Raw genomic sequence first — 21,347 nt, 5'->3', positions numbered from 1 at the left:
ATTTGTTCTGCTGGCAGTCCATACTACTTTCAATACTCTTCGCCAGCACCAAAATTCAAATGTGTCCACTCCTCTCCAGTCTTCCTCATTCACTGTGCAGCTTTCATATGCATTAGGAGGCAAATGAAAATACTGTGGTTTGGGTCAAGCACATCTTAGTCCTCAAAGTAACATCTTTGCTCCTTCATACTTTAAAGTAGTGTTGCACCAATTTCACTAATCTAATCTATTGTTCTATTGGTCCAGAGGGGAGGATCTTGGTTTTGTACATTGAGTTGAAATCCATACCGAATTTGATCTTCATCAGTACATACTTCAATTCCTTTTCAATTTCAGGAAGCAAGGTTGTGCTACTTGCTTATTTCAGGTGGTTAATAAGCCATCATCCAATCTGGATGCTAGGATTTTCTTCGTCTGGTCCAGCTTCTCGGGAGCCCTGGTGGCACAGGGTTATGCACTGGGCTGCAATCCACAAGGTCTGAAGTTCAAAACCACCAGTTACTTGTTGGGAAAAAGAAAGGGCTTTCTAATCCCATAAACAATTACAGTCTTGGAAACAGTTCTACCCTGTCCTGTAGGGTCGCTATGACTCAGTATTGCCTCTATGGCAGTGGGTTTGGTTTGGACTCCAGTTTCTCAGACAATTTGTTCTGCACCCAGGGTAGTATGGCTGCAGACCCAGAGGCTTAGGAGTGGGTAACTGGTTAGATGTGAGTGGTGACCAGGGCAGGGCAAAAATAGGGTGCAGACTTCTTCCCCAGCAGTGACTAAAGATGTATGAGTGGACCCTGGCTCAGCACTGGAGACAGGGTGGACCAAGTAAGGCAGACAGCTCTATCCTGAGACCCTACTTCGGGGGAGTAGGGGAGGGGTGAGAGGAAATGGAGGTGCTCTATGGGCATTCCCCTGCCCCCTGTGCATCATCTTCTCAAGCCTAACAAGGACTCCATGCAGGTGTAGTCCCAGGGTGGCCACTGCTCCCTGTTCAGTCTGGCCCACCCTTGTCACTGCCTACATTCCAGCCTCACAGAGTACTCCCAACCCCCTGGTATGGCACCACTTCCTGCATTTGTGTAATTGAGAGCTGAGCCTTCGCTCACGCTGTTCTGTCCCCTCCTTACCATCTGTGCCTGGTACCATATTATCTTTCAAGGCTGGCTTATATCCCATAAGGTCCTGCAGGCAGCCCAGGTTGTACTCATTTCTATTCCTTAGTGCCTAGAGGAGAGCCTGTCTCTATATACATACTACATGATCCATGCATCCTAAACGATCCAGAATAAGACTGAAATGTTTCCCGCCTGTCCTGTTACAAGGTTTAAGGAAACTGCAGCTCAGAGTAGCTGAAGGCCACATGGCTAATAAGCCACAGAGCTGGGTGAGAACTCAAGAGTCTTCATCACTTCTTTGAGAGTCATGCCCATCCCAAATCCTCAGGGTGAGAGACTCACCTGTAAATTGCTCCTGTGCTGCTGGGCGCAGAGGGAGGCGGTGAGCAGCCAGGCAGAGCAGAGCAGCGCTGGAGGAGAGTCCTCCTCTGCCCAGGTGAGCACCAGCAGCTCCTCCAGGAGCCCCAGTAGGGTGGTGCAGCTCAGGAGCACTGCTGCGGCTGTGGGCGGGGGTGGGGGTGGGTGGGGGTGGGGTGGGAGTGGGGCAGGGCCAGTATCACACAGAAGCCCAGCTGGAGGCATCTTCCACAATTCTAGCCTGAGGCACTCAGACCCCAGGTCATGGCAGGGCCCATTATCAGGACCAGAGGACCCTTAGGACCAATGGCCACGCCCCTCCAGTGAGTTTTTAAAAAGTAGAAACAGAGGGCCAAGCTCATTCAACAGTATGCTGGGACCTCGGGTCCACCTGACTCACGGGTCAAATCTTGACTTTCTAGGCCACTGAAGACCTGCGAACCAAAAGGTCAATAGATCAAATCCACCAGCTGCTGTGCAGGAGAAAGATGGCTCTTCCTGCTCCTAGAAAGAGTTGCAAGCTCAGAAACCCACAGATGCAGTTCTACTGGGTCCTATAGGGTTGCTAAGAAGGAAATGACTCAATGGCAGTGAGAAAGACTTTGAAATGAAGGAGTGGCCCCTTTCAGATCTCCTTTGCATTCAATGGTCACCTTGGTCTTCATGTAAATCCCAGGAGGTAGGTATCACCATTCCCCTTCCCCAGAGAAGAGCAGCAGCCTGAGCAAGGCCAGGCAGCTGACAAGGAGGAGAGGATGGGGCCAAACCCACACCTTTGCTTTTCGCTAACACTGACTGGCCCCTGCCCTGCCCTTCCTTCTCCCTCTCCTCGCCCAGCCGGAGCCCAGTACCTCTTTGCCGACTGCCCAGGGTGGTCTGCTGGAGGCTCCAGTAGAGAAAGTTGAAGGAGGGCTGGAGGATGTCCATGTCCGAGGGGCTGCATTTTCCACACAGCTTGCTTACTACAAGAGACGGGACTCCTTCCGTGCCTGTGCCTCTAGTACACCAGCAACCTTACTTCTCAAAGAGAATACCACGATGGCTCATCCCAGACGTCAATCTTGAGACCAAGCCCAAGGGAAGTGTCCCTGATATGACAGCCCGGGGGAATAAGTGTAATCCCTCTGGACCCACGGCTGCTTGTGAGTGTCAGCCACAAGGGACTGCACAAGCTTAAGCATCCAAACTCACATCACAGTGCTCTATCCTGGCAGAGCCCAGGGGACAGGGATCTTTAGGGGTCATCTAGGTCAACAAGCACCCTCAGCAGAAGTCTTGTTACTCCCTGAGATGTTCCAGCCGCTGAATCCTCCCAGCCACTCATGGCTTCCCATGGGTCACTAAGGGGAGTGGGTTCCCACAGCCATGTTCTGGTGACATCCTCCCTCCAGCCACAACTCTACACCAAGATCCCCTTTCCCATGTGGCCACTCTCAGCCTCCCATGGCAAGATCAGACGCCCCTTTTGGGCTCCCCAACTTGCATCTGAACAGCAATTACACTACAGGGCTGTCTGCCCAGTACATTCCTCTTACCAAACCTTCCCAAGTCCCTATTCTCAGAGCGTACTCGGACCCTTAATTGGCTGCAGTCAGCCGGCATGGGCAGGGCCGCGCTCTCCTCATCCTTCCTTCAATGCTGAGTACTGCTGAGCACGTTACTGTGGTGGCCTCGGCCCAGCACTGCCCCTGGCACAGGCTCTTCTGAAGGCCAATTCTGTCACATCTGGTCCCTGGCCTCCTCCCAGTGGCAGGGCAGCACCCTCGGTCTGACCAGCACAGGCTGAGGCAGAGCTGGCAGCCAGTCCCCAGGGGCCCTACGGAGATGACGCTGCTCTTCTCATCAACAGAGAGGGCAAGAGTTGGAGAGAGACTGAACCCATGCCACTGCCTAGTACTTCAACCTTCCCTCGACACAGCTCCCTAGGAGCTGCCCAGGAGGAGGGGTTGTAGTAAGAGCAAGGAAAGGTCCCCTGAGGTCTGGGGCAGAGACAGGCGGCAAGGGGCCTGAAGAACTCAGAGTGAGCAAGCTCATCAGATGCGGAGTCCACTGTGGGATGAGACAGAAAACTGAACTTATGCCAGGACAAATGCTTCCCTAAGCATCCCCCTGGGTGCCAGGGCCGGAGCCTGGCCTGCTCCATCTACTGGTTTCAGTGATCCTTAGCCAACCCCGCAGTAAGGGCCCTGATCTGACCTCTGACCTCTGAGAGGCCTGAGGTTCACAGAGGTTAGGCAGTTTGGGCAGGGGTGGGAGGTGCTGTTTGTGACTGAGGATATTCACGCCCAGGCCCTCTTTACTCACTTCTACTGGTCACACAGTGATCGCTGGGTCTCTCAGTTCCTGCCTAGGACCCCAGAGAGCCCCTTATAAAGCAGCCCACCGGAGAGATGAACTAGCTTCCCCCAAGGGAGAAAGCACGTCCGTCCCCTCGGCTGACGCACCCTGGTGAAGCAGCTTCATGGCCATGCTGTCCAGTTCTTGCTCCGATGAGCTCCTCAGCTGCACTAAGGAGAGGAGGCTGAGCAGCAGAGGCAGGTTCTCCGAGACTGTGAAGAACAAGGAGAGCTGGGGGTCGGGGAGCTAACCACCCCAACAGTCGAAGGCCAGCCTCACACCTGCCCAGCTCAGCATGGCCCTCAGGAAGGGGGACCAAGCCTGTCTTTTTCACCTGTCCCTACCACTACTTCCTACTATATTTCTTCTTCACCAGCTTCAAGGCTAATGGGGTGTTAGGGATTCATGGTTTCACCTCATCATCCCTTAACAATCATGTGAAGTGGGGCTGGTTAGTTCATTGTTGCAATTAGATATCACGGAGTTGGTCACAACTCATCGTGACCCTATGTACAATAGAACAAAACACTGTAGTCCTGGCCCATCCCCAAATTGTCCTAGTTTGCAGTTAAGAAAATTAATGCTTGGGGAGGCCGAGTGACCTCTCCAAGGTTCCACAGTCAGTAAGCGGCAGAGCAAGGACTTGAACCCAAGTCTGAATCCAATGCCCATAGCCTTTCCACTATGTGCTTCCAGTAAACCTCATTCTTCATAAAGCATATCTTGTCTCCCTGCAAAGGAAGGGCCATCTCTTGGGCCACCCTCGAATCTGCCTCCAGACCCCAATCTTCCCTCAGAGAGGCACTAAAGGAGCCTCAAGTTGCCTCCTACTTGCTTAGTGGCTTGGAAATTTCATGCAAAATTCAGCCTCTCTAAACTGAGGAAAAGAAAACCAATTCCAACCGTCTCCTCATACCACTCTGAGCTGCCAGCTACCTGGAACCCTGGAGTCCCAGCAGAGTTGGAAACTGCTCTTCTGGTCCTTCCTGGGAACCTCCAACATCCGAGTGCCTCCTGCCACCTCCCCCACAGTTCCCACTTTCTTCTGCCCAATTGGGGGCTGCCACTCTTGTGGCAAACAGCTCAGAGCACATGCTGAGCAGGTGGAGACACCAAACACACCCACTCTTGTTAAACACATAGACATTAAGCATAATCTCTCTCTTTTCTCTCTCCCTTACCCCGTATCCCCTCCCCCCACCCCCATCAGCACTTGCATTGGCTTGCTCACTCGCTCTCGCTCTCTCTCACACACACCCTCCCTCAAGTCTGTAGGCACCCACTCTTCCAATGACAGAAATCAGTCCACGGCCAGCTTGAGGTGTCCTGCCTATCTCCCCAGGAGCAGTACTAACCACAGCTTAGGTGCCCCCACCCCCACCGACTACCCAGTCAGACCAGGACCTTGGGTCAAACGTGGCCCTATGACCTGTCAACTGACCTGATGAGGGGGACTCATACTCCACCAGTAGATGCTGAAGTATTAGCAGGAAGTGGCCGCGCATGAGACCACCCACTTGGATATCTTCATTCTTCCTCAGAAAGGTTCTCAGGACAATCAGCACCTTCCGGGCTGTGTCCACTTGGCTGGAATAGATGAGGTCCTGAGCAGGAAAGAAGGGCGCCGGAGCTCAGAGGGCAGCGCGGTCAGGGGAGGCAAAAAGAGGAAAGGTACAAGATGGCAGTGTCACAGGACCTGGGGAAGGAGGTGCTCACGAATCCAGCATCCCAGGTACCTGACACTTCACAACTACCCTGCAGACTAGGTAGACATTAAGTCGGGGAAACAGACTCCATGAGATTATGCCTCTTGCCAAAAATCACACTGGCCAGTAAGGGACACATAGAATTTGAACCCAGGTCTCTTACACCAAGTCCAAGGCTCCTTGTGCTTGTCACACTGCCTCCCTCTTGCAAATGGAAGCAGCAAGGTCAAGAAGAAACTGTGTTCAGGATGGGAACCTGAATGCCCCCAGAGGGGGAGATGGAGCAGAAGATTTGGACTTCATAGACAAGGAAGAGGATGGGCCAGGACAGATCCTGGACACAGAAAGGTGCAGGAGGACTGGGTCAGGGCCTTTTTTTATCTTGCATTCAGAGTTACTTTAATGAGTGCATGCTCTAGGCAAAGTCAGTCAGAAGCCAGACCAGAGGTCATCCTACTGATAGCTCCTGGCACCTCCCAGCTGAAACAAGCTGATTGCTTTGGACAGGCTAAAGTGGTGGGCCAGTTAGGACTGGGTGTGATGGCTTCAAGGTCACACACAGGCATCTTCTGGGAGGAGACAGACACACACACACAGGGACATGGCTACAGGGCACCCAGTCAGACCAAGTCAGCTGGAGCACACTGAGCAGCTAGGATTGGCTTATCACAAACCTCTATCAATGCTGAAGAACAACTTAGATATCAATAATAAAATCCTGGCTAGGATCAAGCCACATTAGGCAGTGTGCTGTGTCCATATAGTAGCTGTATGTTACCAACTGAAAGGTGCCTCAAAAGAGGCCTGGTAGTTCAGTTCCAAAATCAGCCACGGAAAACCTTTAGAGCAGTGGTTCTCAACCTTCCTAATGCTGTGACCCTTTGATACAGTTCCTCGTGTTGTGGTGACCCCTCAACCATAAAATTATTTCCGCTGCTACTTCATAACTGTCATTTTGCTACTGTTATGAATCGGGTGACCCTGTGAAAAGGTTGTTTGACACCGCCCCCCCCAGGGGTCGTGACTCACAGGTTGAGAACCACTGTTTTAGAGCATAGTTCTACTCTGACACACATGGGGTTGCCATGAGTCAGTTTATTTCCCTGCAATGAGTTTGGAGGCCTGGTGGCGCAGTGGGTTATGAATTGGGCTGCTAACCACAAGGTCAGCAGTTTGAACCCCCAGCCGCTCCATACAGAAAGAGACAAGGCTTTCTGCTCCCGTAAAGGGTTAGCCTCAAACCCATAGGTGCAGTTCTAGTGTGTCCTATATGGTTGCTATGAGTTGGAATCAACTCAATGGCAGGAGTTTTTTGAGATTTGACTTGGCTCTTTTGCCCTTCTTATACACTACCTAGGTATTCACACTAACTCTTCCAATAGGTGTCACCCACACTTGTCAAATGAGGGCACTGAGGCAAGGTGTTGCCTATCAATAAAGTAGTGGAATTGTAAATTCCACTAGACTCTAAGTCAGCGGTTCTCAACCTGTGGGTTGCGACCCTTTGGGGGGATGTGTGTCGAACAATCCTTTCACAGGGGTCGCCTGAATCATAACAGTAGCAAAATTACAGTTATGAAGCAGCAAAGAAAATAATTTTATGGTTGGGGGGGGGTCCCCACAACATGAGGAACTGTATTAAAGGGTCTCGGCATTAGGAAGGTTGAGAACCACTGCTCCAAGTCAATCAAGGACCAAGATTAGGTTTGCTCTATGTGTGTCATCTTGTATGGATTCAGAAAACATCTCTGGAAGAAGATCACAGAAGAGAAGCTCTAGAATCTTTACAGAGCAGGAGGCTGAAGCCCAGAGAGGAGCGGCTTGGTTGCCCAAGGTCACTGGCCCAAGGCCAAACTGGCTTCCCTGGCCTGCTCCAGGACATTCACTGCCACAGAGTTAGTGAATATGAAGGTCCAGAGGGAAAGGGCTGTAATGGCCACTGTGCTACTGTCCCAAGCTATTTGAGCAGACACTCATACAAGGGTTTCTTTGGAGGCACTTTGTAGATGTGGTAATCATCTATAATCACATGACTTTAAGGAGGTTCTCTTCCATTATATGGGTGGGCCTCACCTAATCAGGTGATAGTCACAGAGGGTAAACTGATAGAACTCATGAGGACAGCACCAGCTCCTGCTCAGGTCTCCAGCTTGCTGGCCTGCCCTACACATTTCAGATTTGGCAACCCCCATATCACATAAACCAATTCTATGTGTGTATGTAAAAGGTATTTGCATATTTATATAAAATGTTTACCTGTATATGTAGCTATCACAAACTGACTGATACAAGAGTTCCGTTGGCTTTTGGTGGCTATGGGGAGTCCTGGGGAAAGGTGTCCCCCCCACTGCATGTCACAGTGGGAAGGCTCTGGGTGGAACCAAGTCTGGGCTCACGTGGCTGTCTCTGCTGCTCAAGGTTGTCCAGAACTCTCTGGGACTGGACCAAGCAGGGAGACTCGGCCAAGCTGGGAACAAAATAGCTTCTGTGTCATCATTGTTTCTCACATCTCAACAACCCACGGAAAGACCACCCATTGATAAGAGTGGCAATTAACAGCCTTGTTTTCAGCTGCTAATTACCCATATCAAAACCACAAACTGGTACCAACACATATTTTTAGACTCGTTTACCCTCCTGGGGCTAGAAGCTGGGGAGAAATGGCAGGAATTATATATCTGAACAGACAAGAAAGTTGTTCCTTGCTGTTCCATTTTACCACGGATGTTCTAGGATCTAATTTAGTGAAAGACTTTAATTTTGGCATCCTGTCACGGTCATGTCCCCTATTAGCTACATGACCTCAGGCAATCAATTCTGCTCCGAGATTAATTTTATTTATCTGGTCCAGAATCCGGAGGCAATGGGTGATGGTATGCAACAAACTGAGGAGACTATGAAAATAAGGTATTTGTGACCCACCAAGGGGTGTGGACAGTTTGCTAATAATGCTAAGAAGGTGTATGGAACTCTAATGACGGGATTGATCAGTTTTGCCATCCTGTTAAGTTTCAAATGAATCATACCAAAGGTAAAAAGAGGGGACCCGATTGCTACCAAGAGGAAAAGATGAGAGCAGAGAGTCCTTTAGACCCAGGGTCCTTGTGCTGCAGACGTCCTAGAGCCAGGAGATAGAGAGGTATGATACCAGAGACAGCAAGAGATGGAAAGCAGCAGAAGCAGGAGACCAGGAGGCAGCACAGAGCCAGTACCTTCTGACCAAGAGCTCTGTATCACTTACCTGAGCAGGGCAGAGGCTGGACTTGCTCCAGAGACCCAAGGAGCTAAGGACTGGAGAGTAGCATGCTGTCCTAATCAAATAATTGTATTCATTGTATTCTGACTTTTTTGCTGACCCTGAATTCTAAATCGTTACTTCTTTAGTAAGCTCCATAATTGTGAACACAGTCTGTAAATTCTATGTAGCCATGGTGATGAATTATTGAACCCAGCAGAGTAGACAGTGCCATGGATTGCCGAAAGGTTGGAGCGAGGCAGTGTGTCTGACCTCCCTTCCACATTCTCCCATCTGCATCTGTCGTGCCATCTTTACAATAGTCTATTCTGAAGAATCTAGCACTAGCCTGTCCGTCTGTTGTACTCTGGTGGCTTGCAGGTTGCTATGATGCTAGAAGCTATGCCACCAGTTTCTCAAATACCAGCAGAATGACCCATGGTGAACAGGTTTCAGTGCAGCATCCAGACTAAGAGACTAGGAAAAAAGAATAGGCAGTTCACTTCTGAGGAATTAGCCACTGGAAAACTTGATAAACAGCAGGACATGATCTAATACAGTGCCTGAAAATGAACCCCTCAGGTAGGAAGGCACGCAGATACAACTAGGAAAGAGCTGTATCCTCAAAGAAGAGTTGGCATTAATAATGTGAGTGTAACAAAGTTTCCAGGACCTTTATTTGCTATGAAGAAACAGCTGCAAAATCTATTAATAAAAAAATGAGGAATGTACAAAGTATATAAATCTAAAAAAGCTGGAAGTCATCCATAGAGAAATAGAATTCATGAAGCTGATAAGCTAGGCATTAGTGAGCCGGTATTGGCCATTTTGAATTATAGGGTTTACTGTGTCAGGAATGACAAGTTCAAAATGATGTTCATCATGAAAAAGTACATTTTAAGGGCTACCTTGAAGTGAGAGGATAATATCTACTCACCTATAAGGAAGATGAGTTAATATGACAATTATTCAGATTTACAAACTAACTAATAAAGCTAGTGGGGAGGCCAGTTACAACAAACTGAGGAAATTCCAGTGGAAACAAAGAGGAAAAGACTCTGTAGAAGAATCATCCAGACTTAGCGTCAGATGAACTTAGGGAGGCAGGTTTAAAAATTCAGAAGGGCCAAGTTCTCTGGTTGGTATAATGACAACACATCCCCAAGCCATTAAAAGAGAGGCAATGGTGGGAGGGTAGATGCATCTGAGATGACTGTGGTATATTCCAGGAGCCCTGGTGGTCTAGTGATTATGCATTGGTCTGTGATCCTCAAGGTCAGCAGTTCAAAACCACCAGCCAGCCATTCTATGGGAGAAAGATAGGACTTTCTATTTGTATATTCACCAGGCAGCTATAACATAGGAATTGTGAGACTGAAGCTGGAGGCCTAGCTTTGGGAATTGTCTACAAACATAAGAATTAAAGATACCTATATATTTTAGAAGGAGCCCGGGTGGTACAGTGGTTAAAACAGGCAGTGTCCAACTTAAAGGTTGATGGTTGGAACCCACCAGCCACTCCATTGAAGATGCTTTTGTAACAATTTATAGCCTTAGAAACCCTCTGGGTCAGTTCTACACTTTGCTAATTGAGTCGCGGTGAGTTGGGATTTTTGATGGCAGTCGGTGAACAAGCCTCTGGAAAGAAAGCAAGAGAATTTCCTTCTGACAACCAGGGGATGGAAACCCAGCAGCTAACAGTGGCCTGGTCTGTAACTGCACAGTACTGGGCAGGCTTCTGTTTTGTTGTGAATGTGGTCACCAAACTTATAACTGATCAAGGTTTCACGAGGGTGGGAGGGAGGGGAAAAAACAGGAGCTGATACCAAGGGCTCAAGTAGAAAGAAAATGCTTTGGAAATGTTGATGGCAACATATGTACAAGTATGCTTAATACAACTGAATGATGAATTGTCATAAGATTTGTAAGAGCCTCCCAATAAAATGATGAATAAGAAATATGTATTAAATAAATAAATAAATAAATAAAGCTAGTGGTGAAGAAATTGAAGAATTCAACCAGCTTTTTTTAAAAATCATTTGATTGGGAGGCTCGTACAACTTTTATCACAATCCATACATCCATCCATCCATCCATTGTGTCAAGCATATTTGTACATTTGTTGCCTTCATCATTCTCAAAACATTTGCTTTCTACTTGAGCCCTTGGAATCAGCTCATTCTCCCCTCCCTCCCCGCCACCCCTCTCTCCCAAACCCTTGATAATTTATAAATTCTTCTTCTTCTTCCATGTCTTACTGTCTGATTTCTCCCTTCACCCACTTTTCTGTTGTCCATCCCCCAGGGAGGGGGTTATATGTAGATCCTTGTAATTGGTTCCCCCTTTCTACCCGACCTTCCCTCCACTCTTCTGGTCTCGACACTACCAGCTTCTTTAGTCTGAAACTGACCAAACATGTCATCAAGATGCATTAATAATTACTTGTGATTAAAATGCAAAAGTTAGAAACACAGAGGAAGGATTAGTAATTGGAAAATGGAGACAGAAAGGAAACAGGAGATTTGCAAAACCAATGACTTCTTCATTGCAAATACTTTTTCCCAATAACATAGTGACTATACATGCGGATCTTGCCAAGTGGATTATGTAGGAATCAAATTGACTACATTTATAGGAACAGACAATGGAGAAGTTCAATTATCATCGGCCAAAATAAGACCAGGGGCTGACTGTGGAACAGATGATCTATTGTTCATATGCAAGATCAGGTGGAAGTTGAAGAAAATTAAAACAAGTTCACAAGAGCCACAATAGGACCCTGAGGATGATCCACGTGGATTTAGAGACTACCTTAAGACAGATTTGATGCATTGAACACTAATGATGGAAGACCAGCTGAGCTATGGGATGACATCCGTCAAGGACATCATACATGAAAAAAAGAAAAAGGTCATTAAAAAGGAAAAGAAAACCAAAGTGGATGTCAGAAGAGACTTTGAAATGTTTCGTTCTGTTATATGAAGGGTTGCTGTGTAGAAGAACAACAACAAGAATGGTTGTCCAGCAGGGTAAACATAATCAGTGAGGCTGAATTATACATATAAAATCTATTGAATTGGCAAGTGTTTTATTTACTTTTTTAACTGCAATAAAATAAACAAACAGAAAGGCAGGGGAGGAATTAGGAGAGTTAACACTATTACACCAAGAATGTTTCAGTAAAAAGAAAATGGATGGTATGGAATGTTATAAGAGCCCCCAATAAAATGATTTTTTTTTTAAAAAGAAAATGGCTGACCATGAGAACCAAAAGTCCCTGATAATTAGGCTGAAGGACACCACTGTGGAACCTGGTGATGCAGTGTCCAATAGCAGTGGGGCACACCAGTGAGTGGAGGGATGACTGGGAGGTGGAGAGCAGAAAGCCACTTCTAAGAATTTGACTGAAGGGAGGGAACTGAAAGTGAGCAGGGTTAGAAGGGCAGGAACCAGTGTGAGCCTGGGCTCAGTGAGGCCTCCCACCTACATGGGCTTCCTCTCTCCCTTACCACTCCCAGCTGGGTTAGATAAGTTGAGCATCTTTCCAACCTCCCCATTCTATGATTCTCTTCCTCTAGTGATGTTTTCTAAGCCCCTACAAAGTGACAGAGATGAAACAATTGTCTGTGACTTCCCAGAGGGAAAGAATTGACTATATTTGTATCTTTGTGATCCTCAATGTCTGTTGTTACGTACCAGCAAGCCAGGTCCCACTCACAGTGACTCGCAGCAAACCTGAACGAGTAGAACTGCTTCCTAAGGTTTCCCAGGCTCTAGTCTTCACAACCGATCTAGCCTGTAAGTATAAACTCAATGCATGATGGAACAATGAGTGATGGAACAGGTGCAAAACTTTAAAAAAACGGTCATGCCCACCCCTTCTCTAACCTTACCTCCTATAATATACTCCAAGCTCCATGACCGCTCGAGAGCACTTATGACCCTGCAGGGAGCATTTTCATGCTGCTGTTCTTAGTCCAGAATGATCCTCTTCCCAACCCTTCTCCTTGTCAACTTCATTCAGGGCCAAACCATATGACACCTCACCTTTGTCCCCCAAGTAGAATTAATCTCTCAGTCATCCCTGGACAGGGCATTCTACCCGATATTCACTGATATGCTGGTTAGCACAGTTTCTAGTGGTTTATTTTGACTGGCTCCCTGACTGCCTAAGGGGCAGGGGTGGATCCATTCTTCTCTGTGGCCCAGTGCTCAGCACCTGCCTGGCACAGACTGTATGCTCACAGGGTTTTCAGACAAACATACAATCTCAAGAAAGGGAACACCACCCCACCACCCTGCCACCCAGGCACTCATACTTTCTGTTTAACGATTCCTTCTTTTTCCTTCCGCCTCCTAGAAAGCATTTGAGTCAACATATGAACATGAGTCTATTAAGCTAACACGTGGGGCCTCAAAGAGGACAAATCTCAGGGAGGGGAGGGGAAACCGGAGTCAGAGTTGGGAGGTGGACACATTTTCATGTGTGTAGGTCCCTCAGGGTGTGGGGGTTATAATCTTGTGAACACAAGTAGTGTGGGGGTCCCAGCTGATGGTAGAGTCATTTCTATCCACTGGAAAGGGCAAACATTAGATCAGCAGTAAAAATCTGGGTTTTAGCTTAACTCTTATGACCTTAGACAGTCTTTCTTCATCTGTTTATTTTTACAGTCGTCTATCAGAAAATATGAATTCATGGGTTTTGAATGGCTTAGATCTTTCTAGACCTCTTATTCCTCCAGTCAGCATAGGCAAGTACCTATGATGTGTGAAAGCCTAGTGACTGCTTACATATTGGGCTGCTAACCCACAAGGTCAACAGTTCGAAACTACTAGCTGCTCCTTGGGAGAAAGAGGAGGCTTTCTACTCCCAGAGCTAGTCTCAGAAACCCACAATGGCAGCTGTAGCCTATCCTGCAGGTTACATGAGGCAGACTTGACTTGACGGCAGTGATCTGAGGGCATGATGTGAAGAAGTGACCGGAATGTTTCATCTAACAAGCAAACCTTCTCGTATCTTAGCTCTGTCCACTGCTATTCATCTTGACTTCCAGCCTGGCCTCCCACCCATCCCCCAGGCACTAAAACTCTGTTTAGTCATTCATTCCTCTTCCCAGGAAGAATTTCAGCCAACTGATAAGCAGGTTCCTACCAAGCTAACACATGTGTCATCTCAAAATAGACAAATCTCAGGGAAGGGAGGGGGCAACTGAGTCCTGTGTGGGGAGCATGTGCAGTTTTTCGTGTGTGGGTCCCCCAGGGTGTTGGGCTATCACCATGTGAGTACTCTTTCCACCACAGTCACACCACAGTGTCTGCTGACGACAGGTGCATCCCGGCAGAGTGCAGGAAAGTCCCGAAAGGGGAATATGAGTATGAATGCTGAGCTGTAAGCTGTGGGAAGACTTGAAGTCAGTAAAATGAGTCCTAGACGGAACAGAACACTAACCTTCCAGTGGAGTGTCTGGGTGGGTAAGTGGCTGGTAAAGCAAAAATTGGGAGTTGGGAGCTCACCCAGAGCACTGTGGAAGAAAGATGTGGTGGTCTACTTTAAAGAAATCAGCCACTGAAAGCCCTCTGCGCCGAAGGACAAAGAACTATGCAAGACGCAAACAGCAGCACTTGTCTCAAGACAAAGCTCAGCCGGCAGGAGTGGAAAGGAAAGAAGGACCGCAGGCACCCCTAAGAAGTGGGAAGAGAGCAGGTACGTCGAGGGCGTCGTCGCAATGACTGTTAGGAAACAAAATGTCTACAACTTGTTGAGGGGAAACTAATGGGCTCTATAAGTGCTCACTAGTACCACAACTGTTTACAAAGGAAAGAGAACGGATGCGAGCACAATTCGACTCTGACACTTGGGAGGTCGACAGGAGCCAGGATGAATGCTACAGCAACTGGTAACCTCCCAGTGGAGCCACAGAGGCTGAAGGAGAAAAATAAAGACATTTGTGTGGGAGGCAGGGCAGGTGCTAGGGAGGACATAGGAATTAGGAGATGCTAACTCTAGCTTTTAAAAGAGACTGAGGAGGGCCCTGTGAAGAGGGAGAACAAGAGACTTGGAGAAAGCACATGGAACATAATTAGCCGGCTGAGCTTATCAAGCCTTTCATGCTGTCAGGTGGGGAGCCCCAGGGAGCCTAGGGATGCTCAGCCCCATGGGTACTGTGAACCCTGGTGGCCCTGCAGATTTGGAGGTCAAGGTGCAAGGTACTTCTAGAAGGTACCATGGCCAGGTAAAAGAATCAGCACTCTTCCCTGACCGGCGTGCCCTCCTTCCTGGGCGTGTTGTGTGCCACTAGTGGAGATGGTATACAACAGAGCAGAACTGCCCTCTGTAGCTCCCTAGGCTAGGCCTGGTCTCTCAAGGAACCACTGGTGGGTTTGAACACCAAGCGGTTGACCATGGCACAGCCAGGGCTCATGCCTGGGCTGGGAGGGGCTAAGGGCGTGAGCTGGCATTGAAGGCAGTGCTGCTTCCTCCACCAACTGACTCCTACACTGGGACCTACTGCTACTCACCTGTTGCCATGTATAAGGTATTCGATGTGGAGATAGTTTTCTTGTAAAAATATCCATAAAGTACAGCAGTTACTTGTACAATCATGCCAGTCTCACTAACACTGTTTTCCAATGAACTTTCTCCAGGGGAAGAAAACAAGAGGAGCTAAAGTCAGGGTGTCAGAAATCACAAATGATAGGTACCCTACCTGCTGTCATCAAAACTTTTGTCAGCTAAGGGTTTGGGGTTACTGCATACCGATGGGAAGGGGGCGCTGCACACCAACAGAGTGCTATGTGAGTCACGCAGGAAAGGGACTGAGCCCCTCTGTACCCAGGCATCTCCAGCTGCATGCTAGAGGGTCTCCTTTGACAGTAAACCCTTGTACACACAATCTCCTTGACAGAAGGTAGCAGGAGGAGGGGCAGGATGACCTAGGTCAGCATTTTATCGCCTTACATCCTCTGGGAGTGGACTTGCTCGGTCACACTTAGGAGAGGGTATGGACTTTCAGAGACTGGCAGTGCCAGCAGAGAGGCCTCCCAGTCTCATGGAGACAGTGCAGGTGGTGCCTCCTGCCCTTAGTAAGCCCAGCCCGGAGAGAGAGAGATTCCGCCCTCTCCAGCTGCCACCTACCAGCAGGATGAGCAGGATGCTGGGGCTGTTCCTGAGGATGAGGAACAAGGATGCCAAGCTGTCAGGAAGGGTGGGCTGCTCAGCAGAAGGGATGAAGTCCAGTTCTTCACAGCTGATCTCTTCCCAGGAGAACCAAAGTTCCAGGACTTGGTGCCCAAACCTACTCATTAGCTCCGGATACAGCAGGAAGAGTCTGACCAAGGGGGTGTGGTGGGTGTAGACCAGGTGCAGGTCCGGGAGGCCCTCTAGGAATTTTCTGATGGCACTGACTGTAGCCTGGAGGCAACAGAGAGAAAGGTACCCTCAAAACACTTCCAGGACACTGAGAAAGGCAGACTGGCATCCCAGCACTTCAGGGCCCCTCAGTGGCCAGGAGAGGGCACTCCAGGGAGAAGAAAAGCCCACCATGCCTACCTTGTACCAGTGCTCCTCAGTCCTCCAGGGGACATTTGACAGTCTAGAGACTAGGGAAGTGTTACTGGCAAATAGTGGGGAAGAGGCCAAGGGTGTTGCTAAATAGCCTACAACTTGCAGGACAGCCCCACAGGGTACGACGACTGTAAACCTTCATGGAAGCAGACTGACACATCTTTCTCCCACAGAGCCACTGCCTGGATTTAAACTGTTCACCATTTTTGGTTAGCAGGCAAGTGCTTTAACCCCGATGCCACCAGGGATCCTCAGAAGAACGCAGGGACGTGGAATTCTAGGTGCCATGTAAAGACAGTGTTTCAAAGGAAAGAGATGCCATTAACAGGTCACATTACATGATGACTAAATATTGACTATTGATGTTAGTCACAGGTTGGCAACTAGCAACTTTAAGGAAAAGACATTTCCAGAGGTGTGGCAAGGATGCAAGATTTACTAGGATAGCTTCAAGGGAGAACCAAAAAGCCAGAAATGAATCGAAAAGGAAGACAATGGATTTGATCTGGTTTTTTAACATCGGTACTGTATATATCAGCACCCTTTCCCCTTCTCGAACGCCACTGCCTTCTGTTCATGTGTCACCTGGTCTCCTGAGTATGTTGAAGTACAGGTGTGCTGGAGGAGGGGTCTGTACCTCATCAAGCATGTCGTCCTTATCCTGGCTGATTGCAAGCAGATAGATGGAGGCTTTGAAGACCACCGGTGGGGGGTGCTCTCCCTGGTCCTGAAGCGACAAGAGGAAGCTCTGCACAGCCACAAACAGCTCTGCCTCAGAAACAAACCTGTTGGCCAAAGAGAGCCTGAGTGAGAGTGGCATATGCCAGGCCAGTGTCCTGATTGTCACATCTCCCCACAGCCCATCGTCCAAGCATGTCCACAACCTAAGGGCTCCTTGCACAAACAGTGTGCTGTTACCCACAAAACAGTGTCTCCATACATACCATATAGTTCTAAGCTTTGTACAAGGCTCTGTCAAGGCCAGAGTCTGCTCATTCACGTTGGAAGAAGAGCGGTCACCCTCCTTTTTTTGGCCATGAGATCAATTATCCAAAAATGTAACACTGAAAAATTGATAACATGAATGCAGCACAGCATCCTGGATAATGTCCTCAAACAGAAACAAGACTACAGAGGTCAGCCTGATGACATCGGAACAAAGTTTAGTCGATAGTCAGGTACCAGTGCTGGTTTCTTGGGGTTGGGGCAATAGTCTGCCTCTATGACGCCCATTCAGGCTGCCCCAGTAAAAGCATTGGGGTCAGAACAGTCTCTGAGGAGGGGCACCACATGGCCAACCCCACTTTCAAATCTATTCCCAGAGCGAAGGGAACAGGATCTCTTGTACTCCAGCTCAAGAGGGAACAGAGCACATTCACCCTGCATCAGCCACATGCAGAAACCAGGTCGTGGGCACCAGTGAAGATGACCTTGCTCCATCTCTTCTCTGTGAGAGCAGAGTTTCCTGGCATTCGTAGGGCATATGTGTGGCCTTTGCCTTGTTTACCTTCAAGCCTGGCACCATCAGTTTTCTTTACCACTTTTGCTTGTGCACCCATTTGTCTTCAGCAACCGTATCAGGAAGGTGAGCACACAATGATATGATTTTTGTTCTTTGATGCCTGATAACTGATCCCTTCGGCACCTCATGATCACACAGGCTGTTGTGCTTCTTCCATGTGGGCTTTGTTGCTTCTGAGCTAGATGGCCACTTGTTTACCTTCAAGCCTTTATGACTCCAGATGCTATATCTTTTGATAGCCGGGCACCCTCAGCTTTCTTCACCACATTTGCTTATGCATCCATTTGTCTTCAGCGATTGTGTAGGGAAGGTGAGCATCATGGAATGCCAGGTTAATAGAACAAAGTGTTCTTGCATTGAGGGAGTTCTTGAGTGGAGGCCCAATGTCCATCTGCTACCTTAATACTAAACCTACAAATATATGCAGAGATCTATTTCCCCATCCTCATATATAAACACATTTACATATGTGCATGCCTGTATTTAGACCTCTATAAATGCCCTTTGCCTCCTAGCTCTTTCCTCTATTTCCTCTTACTTTCCTGAGGCTATTCTCTTGATGCAAGCGACTGCCATAGCTTTCTCCTACTGAGAGGCTGGTGGACTCAAACCACTGACCTTTCATTTAGCAGCTGTGTGCTTAATCACCACACCACCAGGCTTCTGTACATATTGTGTTAGAGCTTTTAGAACTGAAGTAAATCATAGAAGCTTTTTCTGTACCCAAACATTACCTTTAAGGATATCAAAGAGCTCTCACTAGTATTCTGGGCTTCTGTCTCTCAACACTAGGTCTCCCTACCATCTCATCTCCTGACACCCAAGCTATGAGCCCCTTAGGGATATGATGCATTTGTCACATATGTATGTCCCCAGTGTCCCATACCATACTTGGAGAAGATGCCTCTGTGAATATTTATTAAACTGAATGGGCTGTAGGCACAGGCCCAGCAGCAAACATGGCCAGCCGCCACCCTTGAGCACTTACCTGTCCTCATGGACGTAGGCCAGGTAGAAGAGGAGCAAGATGCAGTACTGTCTCTCACGCGCAGCTCTCTCCATGTACTGGCGGTCGGATAGGAAGGCCAGGCTTTCTGGGCTCCTGCTGCTTATCCGGGGCAGCCCAAGCTGTAACAGCTCAGACACATCAGAGAATTCTGTAGAGGGAACAATGAGGGAGAGCCACACTGAGCAAGTGAGGAGTAGGGAGTACCTAGTATGGTGGGTATCTCATAGAGCGGGAGTGACTGTAAGCAGGACAGAAGGAAATGGGAGCCTTCTTTCTTTACGCAGTTTCAGCCCATCAGCTAACATGTGGAAGGACGTGGAATTGCCTCAGAAAATATTCCATTTATTCATGTAACAACCTTTTACTGAGGCTGCTCTAGGCCAGGAGCTGGTGGCAGGTAGAGACGACACACAATTGCCATACGTACATGTGAGGCAGACACGTGCCTCACTGCACTTGAGTTGCCTGGGGTGGGGAGGGTAAGCCTGATAGAGGCAACTGTGGGAAGTGAGGCAGAAACAGGCAGAGAAGGGAGGGGAGAGAATCTGAGGGTCCACAGGACAAGATGCTCAGAAGCCCAGAGGCAGGGTGTCTGGATCACCCGTAAAGAGATGTGTAGTGTCTGGAGTTAAGGAATGCTGTGATGTCATTTTTAGCTAGACGGTGAAAGACCTAGAATGCTGTTGAAAGAATCAGAATTTTATACTGAAAAGCAGAGTCTTAGCTTTTTAATGAAACCTCTGTTTTATAAAAAACAAAGTCATCCCTATTGCTGTTGAGTAAATCCTGACTCATAGTGAACTATAGGAAAGAATAGGATTGCCCCAGGGGGTTTCTAAGACTAAATCTTTACAGAAGCACTGTCATATCTTTCTCCTGTAGTGACGGTGGGTTTGAGCCACTGACCTCTCAACAGGGAAGGGCTTGAACTATGGTGCCACTGGCACTCCTTTTATACGAGAAAATGTTTCAATATCAAAATCATAAATTTGAATAAATTCAACTTTGTAGAAAACTCACTATATTACCCTTTATTTTCAGTTTTTGAAAGTAAAATTGTGTCATCTGAAAAAGTGAAAAACACAATCAGTATTACCTCAAGCTGAAAGAACTAAAAAAAAAAAATCAACCTTTGAGTTGAAATATTGAAGGATTCTAAGGGAAAAATATTGAATGTAGGAAGCATCAAAAAAAGATGAAAGGCGTACAGGGTCATTTACCAAAAACAATATATTCACATTCAACCATTTCTAGAGGAAGCAAATGATCAAGAACCAATAGTATTGGAGGAAGAATCCAAGCTGCAATGAAGGCCTTAGTAGGAAACAAGGCATCAGAAGTTGATGGATTAAAATGTCTCAACAACCGATGCAACACTGAAAACCCACTGATCTATGTCACAAAATTTGAAAGTCAGCTAACGTAGCCAACTGACTAGAAGATAGCCAGATGTGTGCATATTCCAAAGAAAGGTGACCCAACAGAAGATGAAAATTATTGAGCAATAGTAAGTAAATTTTTGCTGAATGTGATTTCGAAATGGTTGCAGCAGCGCATCAACAGGGAGCTGGCAGAAATTCAAGCCAGATTCAGAAGAGGGCTCAGAACGAGGAATGTCATTGAGGACATTCGATGGGTTGGGGCCGAAAGCAGAGGATATCAGAATGGTGTTTACTTGTATTTTACTGACTATGCAAAAGCATTAGACTGTGGATCATAAAGCAACAACAACAACAACAACAAAAACCTATGCCCAACATTGCAAAGAACTGGAATCCCAGAACACTTAATTGTAGTCATGTGCAACTGGTACATAGACTAAAGGCAATCATTTGAATGGAACAAGAGGATACTATTTGGTTTAAAATCAGGGAAGATGTGAGTCAGGATTGTATCCTGTTGTCATACTTAACCAATCAGTATGCTGAGCAAATAATTCGAAAACTGGACTATACATAGAAGTAAATGACATCAGGATTGTAGGATGGCTCTCATTAACAACTTGCAACATGCAGATGTCACAATCTTGTTTGCTGAAAGTGACCAGGACTCCTGGAAGCACTTGCTGAAAAGGACAGCCTTCAGTATAGATCACACCTGTACTAGAGATTAAATTATGAGCACTTTGTCTACAGGAGGCTACGGATGGCAGTGAAAACCCAAAATCCATTTGTAGAGTCCCACATACATTAAGCTTTATTGAATTCTTTCTGATCATTAACTAATTATGTAAACAATCTAGTCCTCAGGCAGAGTGCACTGGAAAGTGGATTACTTACCTTTACCCCTCTCCAATCACCCCATTGAAGAGAAGTCTCTCTTAGGGGTTTGCCTAGGTTAGTCCAGGTAGACTAGAGAAACAAATTTAGTAGCACTCATATGTGTGTAAGAAAGAGCTTTACAGTGAACCCTAGTTTATCGTGGTTAATCGGTTCTAGACCCTACCGTGATAAATGAAATTCCGCGAAGTAGGATTCCTTATTTGTAAATCAAATATTTTCGTAGTTA

General features: G+C 47.4%; 1 protein-coding gene across 5 annotated transcripts in view; it reads right to left on the bottom strand.

The window, feature by feature from the left end:
- LOC101657183 (coiled-coil domain-containing protein 134) overlaps nucleotides 1-21,347 on the bottom strand; it is a 104,396-nt gene that overhangs the window by 39,840 nt on the left and 43,209 nt on the right. For all 5 annotated transcript variants that reach the window (XM_045289714.1, XM_045289728.1, XM_045289724.1 and 2 more), the window contains 7 exons: nucleotides 18,819-18,987; nucleotides 16,946-17,093; nucleotides 15,880-16,155; nucleotides 5,245-5,407; nucleotides 3,911-4,015; nucleotides 2,318-2,428; nucleotides 1,452-1,609 (listed from right to left, as the gene is read on the bottom strand). In XM_045289714.1, coding sequence (XP_045145649.1) covers nucleotides 1,452-1,609; nucleotides 2,318-2,428; nucleotides 3,911-4,015; nucleotides 5,245-5,407; nucleotides 15,880-16,155; nucleotides 16,946-17,093; nucleotides 18,819-18,987 — 1,130 coding nt within the window. The remainder of the gene's footprint in view (nucleotides 1-1,451; nucleotides 1,610-2,317; nucleotides 2,429-3,910; nucleotides 4,016-5,244; nucleotides 5,408-15,879; nucleotides 16,156-16,945; nucleotides 17,094-18,818; nucleotides 18,988-21,347) is intronic.

This window comes from Echinops telfairi, unplaced genomic scaffold, assembly GCF_000313985.2.
Source record: "Echinops telfairi isolate 266 unplaced genomic scaffold, ASM31398v2 ScPeMD7_2;HRSCAF=8, whole genome shotgun sequence".
Lineage (NCBI taxonomy): Eukaryota > Metazoa > Chordata > Mammalia > Afrosoricida > Tenrecidae > Echinops > Echinops telfairi.
This window is presented reverse-complemented; position numbering and strand designations above follow the sequence as displayed.